This window comes from Bacillus rossius, chromosome 2 (genome assembly GCF_032445375.1).
Source record: "Bacillus rossius redtenbacheri isolate Brsri chromosome 2, Brsri_v3, whole genome shotgun sequence".
Lineage (NCBI taxonomy): Eukaryota > Metazoa > Arthropoda > Insecta > Phasmatodea > Bacillidae > Bacillus > Bacillus rossius.
The window spans coordinates 76,112,929-76,128,765 of NC_086331.1; the positions used below are offsets into that span (position 1 = coordinate 76,112,929).

Here is a 15,837-nt window from a genome sequence, read left to right on the forward strand (position 1 = left end):
TACTTTTAAATAAAAGTAACTAAGCAAATAGACACAATAATAACCAGACCGCTGATAGGCTAGGTGCAGACAATTGCTTCAGCATAGCAGTAAATTGGTTATGTAACTGCAGTTAAATGTTTGTTACATAGTCTGGTGTTTCTTTTTCTGCTAAGTGCAGTGTCAAACGACTTTCTGAGCTAACAATAAATGACCTTAAGAAGGTTTAAGAAGGGGAAGGAAAAGTTTATTGTATTAGGTTTTAAGGTCTTGTTTACAGGTAGTTCACTAGAAATGATATCACAACCAAACAAAACAGGCCTAATGGGAAGGAATTGTCCATCCCAGAATTGGCTGGGAGTGATTTTGAGAAACCATGGAAAACTGAAATGACGGTCAGATCAGGATCTAAACCAGAGTTCTTTTGAATCAAGTCCAAAATGAAGAGGACTGAAGTGTTTTGATGTTCAGAGTAACAAGACAATCGAGAGAAGGGATGTTAACAGGATTCATTTGGAGCCAAGAGTAAGGCATGGTAATGAACTACCTCCTAGCTGACCAGCGGCAATATCATGCAGTAGCCAACCTTGTTCTTCCATAGTTCAACTACATTGCCACAACTATGTATCAGTTTGTTATGTACTATGTTTTTGCTATATCGTAGAAAAATCATAGCTGAAGATAGCTTCTCCTCTCATTTATTAGTGCTGAACTAAATATTTAATATGTATGCTTTTTCAGATGATGCTGATGTAAGAAGAGCACACAACCACTATGCTGAAAGGAAAGAGGTATTAAATTATCATGTTAAAAAACAACATTTTATGTAATATAATTAACTTTATTCAAATAAACTACATACAGTGATGTGAAAACCTTTTAAGGTTTTGTGTCTTTTCAAACTGTACTAGTAGTATACTATCTAAAATGCTGGTAAACATTTGAACACTAACTGCAATTTAAATCATGTGCTGTGATCATTTGGTTGGAAATATTCATAAATGATTTTTTATTGACTTTTTAGATTTCAGGACTTTTTGCTTGCTACCTATTTCATCTCGACATTTGTTTAGACTATTTTCTGAAGAAAAATTGGCTTATGTTACTGCTTTTTTTGCTGTGTAGTCAGTATGAGTATCAGTGTGTCTGTGGTGGGTTTTTTTTAATTTTTTTTTAATTTTTTTTTATTTTAGCTTTGACTTGCTTATATTTAGTAGAGCTGGGCAGAGTAGGGAATTTTGTTTCTGGTAATTTTTGTGGGAGAAAAATATATTCCTTTGGGAAGCAGAATGGAATCTGGCAAATTTGAGGCTTACAAATTCCAAAACATTTCCATATTACAAATTAAAAAATACTTTAAATTTTATTACATCAGATCTAATTTAGTGATGGCATGAGGAGTAAGTAAAATTACACTTCTTAGCCTAGTTATACATTAAAACAAGTTTAAGACAACACAGCTTAAGACGTTTTCCAGCCTAAAACATCTGAATAATACAGCACCAAAAGTTTCCTACGCTGTTTACCTTAGCATCCTTTTTTTTATTACATTTTGGGTTTACTTTATTTTCCCATTTAATGAGCACCAAATAAACACAAAATCACACAAAAAAATTAATTTTCTGTCACAAATCCTTGCCTAATACTTGAGCGAATGTATCCTAACCATTGTAACAACACTTGTGTTGTAGTGAAAGAACCATAACACAGCAGCACCATCTTTTATTTCCCGAACTGTGGTCTTAAATACAGCACAATGGCTTAAAAGCATTCATAAGCACTATCAAAAATTAACTATTCTCAGCATTTGAACACACAGAATTAAGTGTGAAAACAAAGACATATTTTAACAATGGTTAATGCACTAAACAACGTAGGTAAGGTTCATTGAGAGGTCAGATTATGTATTTTTATTGCAATTTATCTTAGGTAATGTTTTTAGTTTAGTTGGCTTAAACAGTTAACCAAAATCTACTTTAAATAAACCTTTAAACTATGGTTTTATTATTAATTGACTTTCAAAACTATGACAGTATTACAAATTTTTTTGTAGAATTCAGATGCAAGTTCACTGTAAACTGAAATATTAGTATTCATCTTTAACATATTTCATTTAGCCTCTTAATGTATCTAATATTGCAATATGAATTAATATAGATGTTTACTTGTATTATTTGGTGATCTGACATCAACTTTGGAATAATTTTAAACATATTCCAGTATTTTAGGTGGAAACAAAAAACAAATATTTGCAGTTAATTTAATGATTTGTTACAATAGTATTTTGACAGCATTACCAAAAATTGGCCAAACTTAAATTCTTATGGGTTTATATTCATGCTTCAGAATAGGTTCGGCTTTGCTGTTTGGTTAGTTATTTTAGTAATTTATATAGTAGGTGCTCTTCTGAAAAAATAAAAATAAAATACATTTAATAGTATTTTCCAGTTCTTCACAATGTATTTGCTGATTCTTTAAACCTGCACTATGATATTTATATTAGTTTACTAGTATTTTATTGTGTAAGTGGTTGGTTAGGTTATGTTACCTACATTTAAAATACTGTTAAGTTGTGTAAATGGTTGGTTAGGTTATTTATTATTTATTACAATTGTGACATGCACACCAACATTGTAAAGAGGTTGCAAGGGTGTGCACGAGAATACAAAAACAATAACTAGGGACATGAACTTTTCGGTAAATAAAATTTTTCAAAAGTCGTAAAACAAAAACTAAAAAGTGTTAAAAAAACATGAAAAGCTGTGAAAAAATATTATGCTCTCACGTCACTAAAAGCCGACTATTTACAATAAAACACTTATCTTTCAGCACAGATCCATATTTAAGCAGTGTTTGAATTCTGTACACATTATTTTGCCACTAATAAGTCACTTAAACACTAATATTTTACACCCTTAACAAACTGACACAACACAACATGCATGTACACATCAAACTGATATGAATCTTAATCAATGATGAGCTTGAATAAAAAATTTTTGTTGAATCTTTTTTTTTGCTTGCAAAAAGTTTGGAAATGTCACTAAGACTGGTCAAAAGAAAACATAGTCATTATCTCTGTTTTTTCCTCCTGTAAGTTGTCCCGCCTATCTGTCACAACTGTACCATAGGAAGAAAAACACCTCTCGCTGTCAACGTTCGAACATGGCAGCCAAACAGCTCTCAGTGCAGCACAAACAAAAGCAGGAAACTCATGCTTCGTGGAAAGAAGCACTTCTACAACATCAGGCTGTTTCTTTTCTGCCTCTACTTTGATTTCCTTAAATCGTGTGTAACCACAAGCAATGTCGGATGGTGTCAAGACAGTAAATTTAATGCCAGGAAGGTTTTGAAATGATATGACCAAGCTGCTGTTCACGTCATTGAGGACAACACTAGAAGGGTTGAACAGCTTTCCCACCACTTCAAATGTCTTCCTGCAAGGATCTCTTGACATTTGCTCTTGTAGCTTATCCATGGAATCTGATGCAGTACGCTGGAGGGTCTGCTTTACTTCGGCCTGTAGAACTTTGCTTCCTAAATCTTCTAGTAAAGTAGCAGTTTCTGATTCAAAAATCCCATTTGCTGCTACTGAAAAACCATCTTTCAGTTTCGAAAGTTTACCACAAAGAATATGGCTGGTTAGATATGAAGACCCCTCCAGACAGTCTATAAGTTCCATCAACTGTGCAGCATGTTCTCGAACAAACACGGCTTGGATGTGTACTTTCTGAATATCTGACTTCGGAATAGCATTGAAAAACTCTACTCCCGCATTTGGTGATTTTTGCATTTCGTTTGACTGAAAAACTCAACTATGTCAGTCAGATACTCAGAAACATACAACACTGACGTGAACCAGCTGTTCCAGCGAGTGAGGACTGGAACAGGAAACTGACAAATTTTCTTGTCAGTGCCTGAATATTTCTCGGTCAGAAACTGTGTGTAAAGATGTTTGCGTTTCCTAGTATTCTGAAACGCTGCCTTTCACTTAACAACTGCATTGTTGAGTTCAGTACAAACTTTAGGCCAGATATTGCCTACAATGCAGGGCTTATGAGCTCAGCACTGCACATGCAATACTTCGTCACCCAGAATGACTTTGAGACAGTCACTACACTTGGACATGTAATGAGCCTCATCACTGACGAAAGCAACTACTGAATCGTAGCTAACATCATACTTTTTCAAAGAATCTAGCACAGCTCTGGAACAATGGGTAGAATTGGCAGCTTCTAGGAAATTAACACCAGCAAGAAAAACTTTCTGAGACGCATTTGGTTCCATGAGGCAGAAAAGTACTTCAAAGATGCACTTCCCTCTCTTGTCTGTGGTCTCATCAGCCAAAACCGCTAGATATTTTCCAGCAATTTCAGCTTTAATGGTGGCAAATCTTTCCTCAGCTACTATTGGTACATACTTTTCTCTCAATGTTCTGACTGTTGGCAAATCTCCAGCCCCTGAAAAATAATCCCTAATAAATGTAGATATTTTAATACTATTATTACTGAAAGAGATAAAAAATGATGCTAGTATTTGTTGGCTTGTAACAATTTGTAAATGTCAAACCCAATTTGCAATAATTAGTAAATACATACGGCCTGATCTGTAGAGGCTGTAGAAGAATTTTCGACAAAAAACATATTTACAACTAACCTTCAACAAATTCATGCATCCAGTCTCTGATACTAGGTTCCTGTAGTTTCTCAAGAGGAATATTTGCCTTCATAAATGCTATTGTAGTCTTGAGTTCAAAATTATCCGCTGCATTTTTTCTTTTGTTAACAACCTGCAAACTGCTACCAATCGTTTGCTGAAGGATGGCCTTTTTTGCACTTGAAATTCTTTTATTATTGATATGCTTTTCACTTTTTATATGTTTTACTATAGTGTCTCTTCTTTCCCAACTCACACATGCGTTACAGAACTTACAAAACAAAATCTTTCTGTCACTGGAATGAAAGCCTTCAGCAGGGAACTCATTTGCTCGAGTCAAGGCAGACTACAACTTTCGGCATTTCTGCAAATTTCTACCATACACAAAATCGCAATCACAACTTGTAACAAAAAAAGTAATTATATGTGACTCGCCTAGTAACACCAACCTTTCACACAAACGTTAAGGGAATTCAAAAAATTAAAAAGGCGAAAACATGTTTGTAAACATTGCATGCAGCCCTAAAAATACAGCATCCATAGGGATCAGTAAACGGTAACTACCTACCGCTGATTAGTTAACAGGTTATTCACGAAAGCACCAGGCTTTCAGAGATAATGGGAACTGAAATGGTACCATATAATAGATTAGATGAAACATGGTAAGTTTTGGTTGGGGACACATAGACACTTAGAAAGTACTTGGCAAATACATTTGAAAGATTGACTGGATTACTAGATACACTTCTGTTCACCTCTAAAGAGAGTGGTTCATGATAACCATTTTTCATTATGTTTACATAGCATCAGAACTTGCTGGGATTGATTTTGATATTATTTTTAATCATTCTAGTCCAACTGATTTTATTTCTTTTGGTAAGAAATCTGACCCGTTTCCGGAAATATAAAAATTTACAGTAGCAGTATGTATTTTTGTTTTGTCTGAAAAGTTTATGAAAATGATTTTTGATTTTAAAGCTTGAATTAGATCTTTTGAAAACCAAGAAGGCTAACTAGAAACTTTTTTTAAAATCCGGGATGAAATAATGAATATTATTACAAAAACCAGTATTTAATTCATCAATGAGGTAATTGACATCATGATATTTGTAAAAAAATAGCCCAATCGTGATTTCTAATACCTATGTAAAGACCAAGAAACTCACCATTTTTATAGGACTTATAAAACAGAAGAATTTTATCAATTTAGGGAGACTATTGAAAGTTAACAGGATATTTAAGGCAGGATGATACATATCTTCTTTGACTAGTGCTGCATCGGCCTTGGTCATAAGACATTGAGAAATATTGGTAAAAAAGGAGTCTAAATAATTCTAGAAGATAAAAATTAGATTGTACTGTAATAAACCAAGACTGGAGATAAAAATTAATGAAATGTTGTGCTTTAGATGTAAATTTGTAGATTTGTAAATTGTTGATGGCTTGATGGTCAGTCCATTCAACACCAGGAACATTAAAGTCACAGAGGATTATTGTATCATCGTGCTGAGAGGCGAGTTTTTCTTCTAACACCTTGAAGTCGGAAATAAAGATATTAGAAGATGATTGAGGAGATAAACAATATTGCCGAGAATAAAAAATTTATTTAGGGACAGATTAAATTTTTAAACAAACACCTTCAATACCAGGATAATCAAGAGAGTATATAGGTTGAACAGACAAAAATTAGATATTTTTTTTGACAGGTGGTAGAACACCGCCACTTTTTTCTTTCAAAATAAGTAGAGGTGAATTGCAGAGTATCAACCTGCTACTTTGTAACTGATACACGCCTGTATCAAGTACTGCAAATGAGTACACTATTAAAGTATCAAGTACTTTAGTATCAGTTTAGAATTCGCCTGGAACAACACCACGGCCAATGTGCGCAGAACCTGATCGCAGATGACGGTCACTTGGGTGGAGCTTGTGAAAGGGGAGGGAGCGGCACGACGAATAAGGGATAAAAAAGGGAAAGAATGTAGGGGTGGAAGCGAGGGGAGGCATTGAAGGAGGGGAAACCTAAGATGTACATCAAGTTCTGTCCCTGCCCGAACACGCCCGAATATTCTCCTTTGGCCAACCTCGGGTTTATTTATATTTATATTTCTCTGTTTATTTTAATGTAGCTATACTAACCTAACTAACCATCCATAGTGTTTTAAAGTGCTTAAATGTAGCTAACCTAACCGACCACTTTTAATATTTGAATTCATTTTTCCTGCACAAAAATAAAACAAATCCCGAGGTTGGCCGAAGGTGAATATTTGGGCGTGTTCGGGCGTGTTCGGGCAGGGACAGAACTTGATGTGCATCTTAGGCTTCTCATCACAGTACACTCAGTGCTCAGTGCGTGCTCCTTGGAAAGATTGAAGACTCCGATTATGAAAGGCGTGGAAAGAGAACACCGATACCTTTTTCGACTACGAAGAATGTAGAATGAGAAAACTGATACCTTTTTATGACTACGAAGAATGTAGAATGAGAAAACTGATACCTTTTTACGAAGAACGTGGAAACAGAAAACTGATACCTTTTTACGCTGGTGATGACGGCACGGAGGATGTGTAACATGTAACGAGAATGCTGATACCTTGTTGCTTCCTGGGACCGCTACTGCTTTGCTGATACAGATGTATCAGCTACTTGTAACCAGTACATTACTGTATCAGTAACAGGTTGGAACAGATACCGAAAATTGCTGTAACAACCCACCTCTAAGTAATGCATTTCTAACGTTTCTAAAAATGCTATATTGATGAGTAAAGTAGTGCGAATTTATGCTAAATTCATTGAACCAGGTTTCAGTAAGGCAAATTATATCATGATGGGAATTGACAATATTTTCAAAGAACTCGATAGATTTTGTTCTAAGGCCTCTTGACATTTTGATGAAATAATTCCCACTCGGGATCAGCAATCACAGAGGTAAATACAATGCTCCTCCAGGCACCTGGAAAGAATTCGAAACAGATTTACAGGCTGGTACTGGCTGTACCCGAATCACCAAGACTACCAGACGTTAAGTCATTACCAGCAATTTGTTAGGGTTGTAATTTCCTGTAAATCGGGCTAATTAAGCTCCCGCTAGGCCAAAATATTAAATGTGAAAGGAAGCATAGGAATTGAATTTTGTTCGTATTTTGGCTACTTTTAACATGGGATAAGTTTAGCTCACTAGAAATTTAATCAATAAAATCATAATCCTTGACTGACGGATTGAAACGAGTAACTAGTAACCTGTAACGAGAATGCTGATACCTTGTCGCTTCCTGAGACCGCTACTGATCTGATACAAAAGTATCAGATACTTGTAACTAGGTACATTACTGTATCAGTATCAAGTTGGAACAGATACCGATAATTGCTGTAACAACCAACCTCTAGTAAATGGTCTACAGTCAAACCTCTATCTATCGAACTCGCATGTATCGATTGTCCGTGTTTATCATATACTTTCTACGGTCCCGGCAAAATTGCCATACAACTAAGGTTAAAAAAGTCCGCTTGTACCGATGTTCGAATTATCGTTTTGTCCGCATTGATCGTACAAAATATGTGGTCCCATCACTATAAATTATAATAGATGATCGTTTAACCATAAAGATTTTGCAGAAATAACCATTTCTTAGAAAGAAACCATCATAAAAACAGTAACGATACAGCAACGATAGTACAGTAGTAAAAATCAACTTAAATCTGCAGCCAAGTAATGGAACACGTAAATATGAAGAAAAGACAAATGAACAACAACTTACGAAGAAATTGGATGATGTACCATAACTACAGTACAAACCCAATTGTTATCCTAAGATATTTACCATAAAAAGAACTAAAGATTCTTTGTCGATACCATAATTACTACAGAAGCACGATAGCTACCACATTTGCACTACAGTTACCGTAACAACCGAGATGTATATTTACTGTGACGGTAATGTATTTGTTTATGACATATTAAAAATAAAGAACATTATTGAAAAATAGGATGTTAAATTTTTATATGTACGTTTGGCACATGTTGTGAAGAAATAATGCGATCTGAAAAAATGCAGTACTATTACGAAAAGCGAAAAGGGTAATCGTGGATTTTTAGGTTATGGCAGTCTCTCTCGTTTTTCAGTAATATCGACCGAAAATTAACAAGCGTATCGGAAGTCGGCAGAAATGCCGATTCAACTAAATATTGGCAAAATCTGCTTCTTCAGTACAGCTCTACATTTGATGACATGAGTAAACATATTTCAGACTTCAGGATATTGAAAAAGACTTTAATTTCCATGTAGATTTATTGTGCGTATGTTTTTTTTTTGCAAGTATAAATTGAATTAAGTAAAACACTTCCATTTTTATTTATTTTTCAACTGATTTAACTTTAATGACAAGTAACTGATATATTTCTGACACTAATTTTGAGGTTGAAATATTTTTTAAAAATTCTTAGAGTAAAGTCCACTTCAGCATTAATTGTCTTGGAAAATGTTCTGGCTGCTAGTGATGTAGACACTGATGTCTTGTCTTCCTTCGACAAACTATGCAGTGCAGTAAAGGACATTTATGCAACTAAAAAAGTGCAGAAAAAAATCAATGAATTTTTCAAGCCTCTTTAATTCTCTATTTGACTAATTTTTGAGTAAAAAATCAATACTTGATTTTGTCGATTATTATTAATGTGAGCACATGCACCTGTTAATACAAACCTCGTTAATACAAACTGCAAAATTTTAGGTCCCTTCAGGTTTGTATTAAAGAGGTTTCACTGTATTTATGTGGGAAAATCAACTAAAAGAAAAACACCAAAACTTTGATTTATTCGTTTCCTTATACTTACACTGAATTTTTACACATTATTTATGTTCATTGGTTTGTTGTAAGATAGTGATATGCCTGTGATAGTGTCATTTTTGATTATGGTGTGTCCTCTAGTAGAGTAAGATGGGGCAAAGCTCCGCACTTAAGGTTTAAATTGATATTCTGACTGTCCAAATAGCAGGATGATGTTTTTCTCTTCATTTCCGGAATACGCACACATTAATGTTATTCAGTTATATTCACAACTGTAGGAAAACAAGTGCATTATTTCATAAGTTACAAGTATCGATAGATGTGCAAATCCGGATATTTACCCCACTAGTGGGGCAAAGATCCGAATTGAGTGGGGCAAATACCCGCACCTTTCAACATCTAAACCCACAGCGATCAACACTTATTATCTACAGGAAAACATTATATTTATGCTTATTGTAAAATATCACCACATTGGAAGTTGTAAACAGGAAATTACAAAATCACACAGAGTCCAAAAATCTAAACAGACAAAATAATTCATAAATTTGAAAATATTGCTTATATATATATATATAAATAATGTCAATTTTAAAAATAAAATTCTAACTTTCTTAAAATATATATTTAAATAGAAAATTAAAAATATTCTAGCTCTACAAAATTTGAAATTAAATAAACCAATGAAAAGTTAAAGAAACCCAATGGTAATAGACTAACGATAGTAGACATAGTAGAAAGTAGATAACTTCAACTTACACAATGTATACAAAATATCATTTTTTCTCATTTATGCCTTGGCATAAAATAAAATAAAAAATTGAACAGATGCAGTAACAGCATTGACATAATGAAGGGACAAATACAACATTTATGTAGTAGTTTACAGACAGGTTCAATGCTGGAGCTTCTTTGACACAAATCACACACAAAGTTTAGTGTGTCCTCATATGCACTACAGTTTTCGTGCCACCATGCCTCACATGAAGTACACTGGATCCAGTCCTCGTTAGGTGGGTCTTCATACAATGCCTCACAGCCTGGGCACTGTATTTTGTCTAACTGAATGGCTGATTTTACTTGTTTAACACCTCCTTTCTTCACTCCAAATCGTTTTTTTTCCTTCACTCGCCTTTTATCAGCCATTTTTTTCTCCTTTTCTTTCAGATGTTCAAGCAATTTCTTGTATGGTGAACTGGATATTATTTCAGAATGTTTGCTTCTTTTATTCCGTTTTGTTTGCTCAGACCTTTTTGGCATTGGAAGGATTTCTTTTAGTGAAACTGGAGTTCTAGCTTTAGCTCCTGAGCAACCTGGCTTGTTTATGTTTAAGACTATTGATGGTTCACATGTGTAGGGAGGAGTCACAGGATTAGGATCGTCCACATTAGGAACTGACCTACGAATATCTTGAGTTTGACACGTTGACTGTTCTGAGTCAACTTCTTTGTCCACTTGAGAATATTCTGCTCTGTTATCTCCACGTTCTTCACTACAATGTTCACTATTTTGTGCGAAATCAGTGACACTAGAAGGAAGAAAGTCTTCGTCCGTGAATACATCAGAATTGATAGGCCAGATCCCACATGCTCTAAAAGCATTTCCTGCTTTCTCTAATGTTGTACACATTTCATAAGCTTTACCGAACAATTCACAAAACTGGTAGGGAGTTATGTTTCTTCCAGGATGTGTCACTAACAATTTGTTGCATTCATCAGCATAGAAAGCTTTCAGTGGTCCGAAAAAGCTTCTGTCAAGTGGTTGCATTTTTTGGCTACTGTGGGGTGGAAGTGTCAGCAAATGTATGCTATGGTCACGGCAGAAGTTAATTGCTTCTAGCGACAAATGTCACGAATGATTATCCAGCAGAAGCAATACAGAATGATCAATGTCAGATCGCACCTTTTCCTGAAAGTGACGAAGCCATTGCATAAAAAGGCTACAATTTACAAAACCCGAGTCAGAAATCATTGCAATAGTTAGTAAAGTTAAATATGTGGATATTGCAATGAAAAAGAAAGGAATGCAATGACCATTTACATTGCCAAAACATTTTCCTCCAAGAGCCTAAACCCACAGCAAAATATTGAGCATTAGAGAGGCTGAGACTTCAAATTAAAACATTATTTTAAACAGTTTAACTCATGTAGGCCTATGTTAAGCATACACGGGCGAGGGGCAAAGATCCGCATGAAACATGTAGTGCGGATCTTTACCCCGTCATTAGTTGCGGATGTTTGCCCCAGAGCGCAGTCTGGCCTGTGCGCGACTCCTGCTGCTACCTGTGTTTGACAATCTCTACTAATACCAATGCACAGTAACCACAAAGAAGCACACTTTCTAACTGTGGTTTCATAAATCCTTCCCGATCGTTGTTCCCGGCGACATACATTGTTTTGTATTGCTGCAAAATTACATCAGATTATAGTAAATTAGTTCTTACCTCATTATGTTCGCTAGGTTTTATACACTGGCACGACACACATGGCAATAAACGACCACAATGGCGACACTTTTCTTGACTGTGTTAATGTTTCCAACAGTTTTCATTTATACGAAATATTCCAAGATAGGACCTTTGCCCCATCTGACTCTATGTAGTGCAGGAGATGTTTGTGGCAGTATTATGTAACGCCCCTCCCTCGTGTCTTGTTAAAGTTATTTAAGTTCCTTATCAAAATTAGGAAACACTTTGAAATAGAAATCTGAATTACATGAAATTGCTGGAAACGTACTGGTCAAAAATAATACCAGAGGTGCATGAGAGAGAGAGAGTATACAAGAAATTTCATGCAGCCCCTGAATGGCTTACAAGGAGCTGGAGGATCGTTTGGTTATGAGCTTAAATAAAAAGTCAAGATTTGGGTTACTAGGATTCTTTTTGATTTATTAAATTAAATCATTCAAATTCTTTTCTTTTCTTTTAGTTTGCTGGTTGAATAGTAATAAACAACATTATTTCTTAAACAACAACAACAAAAGTTAAGTTGGCCCGGGCCCTACACAGAATTATACCAGTTATACATTAAAGTTAAATCCTTTCTTTAAAAAAATATAAAATACATTTGTAAAGACAAAAACAAACTTAAATTTAAACTGTCTCCCAGCTGGCACTAGTTTATTTTATTTGGGGCATGTTGCCAGCGGAAGGTGGGAAATTCTCTCCCCAGTTGCCCGGGATGAAGTTAAGACCAGAATGGTGGTATTCCAGTTGATGACCGGCTAATGGGGCTGAATAATGGAGGCTTGGCCTGCACTCCTGGAGTCGTCAGGTTGGTGGAATCTTGGCGGTACTGTTGAACCCGCCTACAGACCAAACCAATCGAAGAAATTGGGCCTGATCTGTAGGTGATCAAGGGAGGGGCGTAATTCGTCCTCGTGAAGGGGTGGAATCAAAAAGGAGCAGTGGTGAACACTTATCGAAGCAGCGAGAACTCAGCCGTCTCGGTACCGGGTTGATGCCCGTCGCGCAAGGCACAGCCGTTCGCAGAAGCCATGTTCTTGAAGCTTAATGAAATACAAAAGAATTGGCAAATTTTTCTAACTGCCCTGGGCAGACTACCGAAGATAAATGTAAGACTAAAGTAATTAGGCCAGGGTGCCTTTAATGTAGGTAACTACATTCCGCAGGCGGATGACGGAATTCGGCGAAATGCTTGTGAGGTGCGGATCAGCGGAGAAACCAGCCCGTCTGCTCTGTTGAAAAGCTGCCCAGAGAATCCTCCTTGATCAAGAGGACTTCCTAATTAAAAGCAGGGGCTCTGCCCTTTGGGTCCAGGTGGAGGGGGACTCTTCAATCTCTCGAACCCTCAAGCGCATGGTCGACTCCTGCGAGTTGCCTTGCAAAAGGGGGTTTGACAGTGCAGCGCTCTGGCGGCGGTCCGGGGGAAGGACACATGGTTAGTTGGTGTAGCTCTCTGTAGATGGGGCAAGCTGTCACTTCTGGCGCACCCAGAAGTTTTTTTGAAAGGCCTCCCCAAGATGGCGGCCCTGTGGGGGGGGGGGGAGCCTTGAGCAAGAACTGTGACTGAATATGACCGCCCGGGGTCACCTCAGGCAGGGTTCTTGGCGCGGGGAGAGGGGAAATTTCCGCTTGGGCAATGGAAATTCGTGGCGAACGAACACCGCTACGTGTCTGCTCTGGCTTTAAGACTGCTGATGGCCATACTTCCACGAAGTCCGTTGGGAGCGACGCCAGTGCTCACCACAGCTCGCCACAGCTTTTCTAGTCACGAAATCGTGTAGGGTTTTGAGACGCCTGGCCTGACTGGAGCCGGTAATAATAGGAGATGACTGCTTAACGCAGCTTCGGCGAGCATGAGAGCTGAAGGTGTAAAGGGGGGAGGGGTGGAGAGGAAAGAAAACGCTACAAAAAGAATTGACCCGGCCGTACACTGGGCTGAAAAAGGCCGTAGGCCAATAAATTTAAGTTTAATTTTTTTTTTAAATTAAAAAAGCTAAATTATTATTAAATTAAAAAAGGTGCCTATAATGCACATGATTGGCACAATTATAGTGGTGGGTTGTATATAGCTATTGCATTTGCTTTTGAAAAGTAGATGTTCGTATAATTTGTCTACTTTCTGGTCGCTTATTTTTCCTTTATCAGTATCCATACACATCACTGCTAATACAGCTTTTCACCCGTGTGTATGTATGTAAACATAGGTCATCTACAGTTTGTTGACTTTTTAAGATATGTAAAACTTTGCTTTACAAACAGATTTAAAATCTAATAATTCATTCCCATCATTAACAGAATTTAACATTGTAAATATCTTTAAATATATATGTAACAGTTCTATTTTACTTTTTGTACGTAGCATGTGCAAGCTGAGCATTGAAAAACGTACAGGTAAACCCTAAGAACTTTCTCAAAGTACTTAAAAATGTAAACTTATAATCAGGCAAAAACTTTAAAATTGTATGTAGTTAATGGTCAAGTGCTAAATTTTTTAATTTTACTCTACAGGATACTTTTTAGGTGGGATTTTCTCAAGAGGAATTTACTGTAGTGCAAAGTTACTTTAATACTTATTTTTTTGCTGACACCATTTGATATTTGGCTATTAAAGTATAAAACATGGAATGTGTGTGTGTTTATAATATGTTATGATAAAAATTAAACAAAAATTGTGTAAATAGTTTGGTTATACATTTTACAGGATGACATGGTGTATACCAAAGTGTCCTCGAGATGCAATGGAAAATCACATTCAGCAGGAAATGCACAGCAAAGAGGTATTTTTTTTCTTTAAGCAAAGTGTATTATTTTCATTTTGTATTATTTTATGTGAAATAAATTTGAAGCATCTTCAAAATAATTGTCTATAAAACTATAATATTTGCTTATTTTATGTTTTTTTTTTAATTTCACGTGATTTTGAATTAGGTTTTGTTAGTCAAACATTTTGTTATTTTATTTTCTGTTAACATACAGTACACTCTTTTTGCTTAGGTCTCTTTTTTTTCCCCCCAATTCCATACTCTGTAGTATGTAGTTTATTTCCACCAAGATCATTTATCACTAATTGAAAATATTCTGTATTTCTGTAATGTGGCAACACTGAATGGCATTTCTGTACTACTCAAACCAGGCCACACTGTTGCTCATAATAAATTCAAATACTGGTAGTGCCAGCCAATAATTTTACAAGCTGTAGTAAAGGTTGATGTTGGCACAGGCCACGGGAGAGAAGGGAATCATTGTTACTGCTCATGCAGTTGTTCCATCCCACCATATCATCACTTCTACCACCATGAACTTCTCACATTTTTTTGTTTTTGATATATACAGCTTAGACAAGTGGCTAGTAAACATACACTTCATTATGCATTAAAGAAAGAAAAAATTTAAAAATCAGGTTTAGAAGGAAAAGTAGGTTTATGACCAGAACTCATGTGACAAATGCTATCAGTATTTCTGACAATACAGTAGAGCATCCTGTATCCGTAATTCTACTTACCGGAATTTCTACTATCCGGATGTTTTCCGAGAGTTAAAAAAAATTTACAAAATTTAAAAAAATGTATATATTTTTAAATGAATTATAATATATATTATTCCCGCGGAAGTAAATACCGATTGTTTGCGCAGTTCACGCCCCGTCTAGTCAGTCAGGGTGCACTTGATTTTATAAACACTCAGCGAGTTATGATGGAAGCCAAGGCTTCCGGTCTCGCGACTGCAGTGCACGGGCGTCGAGCGCATATCAGGAATTGGCGGCAGCGGCCCCGCCTACACGTGAGCGCGCCGTGATAACGCGTTGTGGGGAGTGGTGTATTGTGTGCGTTCAATGTCAGTCTTGCTTGTGGTGCGCGATCGCTAGTATGTACGTTCCTGCAGACACGTGATGTTTTCAAAACATAAACTTCCTGGTGATGAGGAAAAGAGTAGTAAACGAAGGAAAAAAGTTC

At 36.2% G+C, this 15,837-nt stretch overlaps 1 protein-coding gene across 1 annotated transcript in view; it reads left to right on the forward strand.

Moving 5' to 3' along the window:
* The window catches only part of LOC134529381 (tyrosine-protein phosphatase non-receptor type 12-like), a 98,319-nt gene that overhangs the window by 65,491 nt on the left and 16,991 nt on the right, over positions 1–15,837 (forward strand). The window contains exons 8-9 of the mRNA XM_063363380.1: positions 721–770; positions 14,586–14,661. Coding sequence (XP_063219450.1) covers positions 721–770; positions 14,586–14,661 — 126 coding nt within the window. The remainder of the gene's footprint in view (positions 1–720; positions 771–14,585; positions 14,662–15,837) is intronic.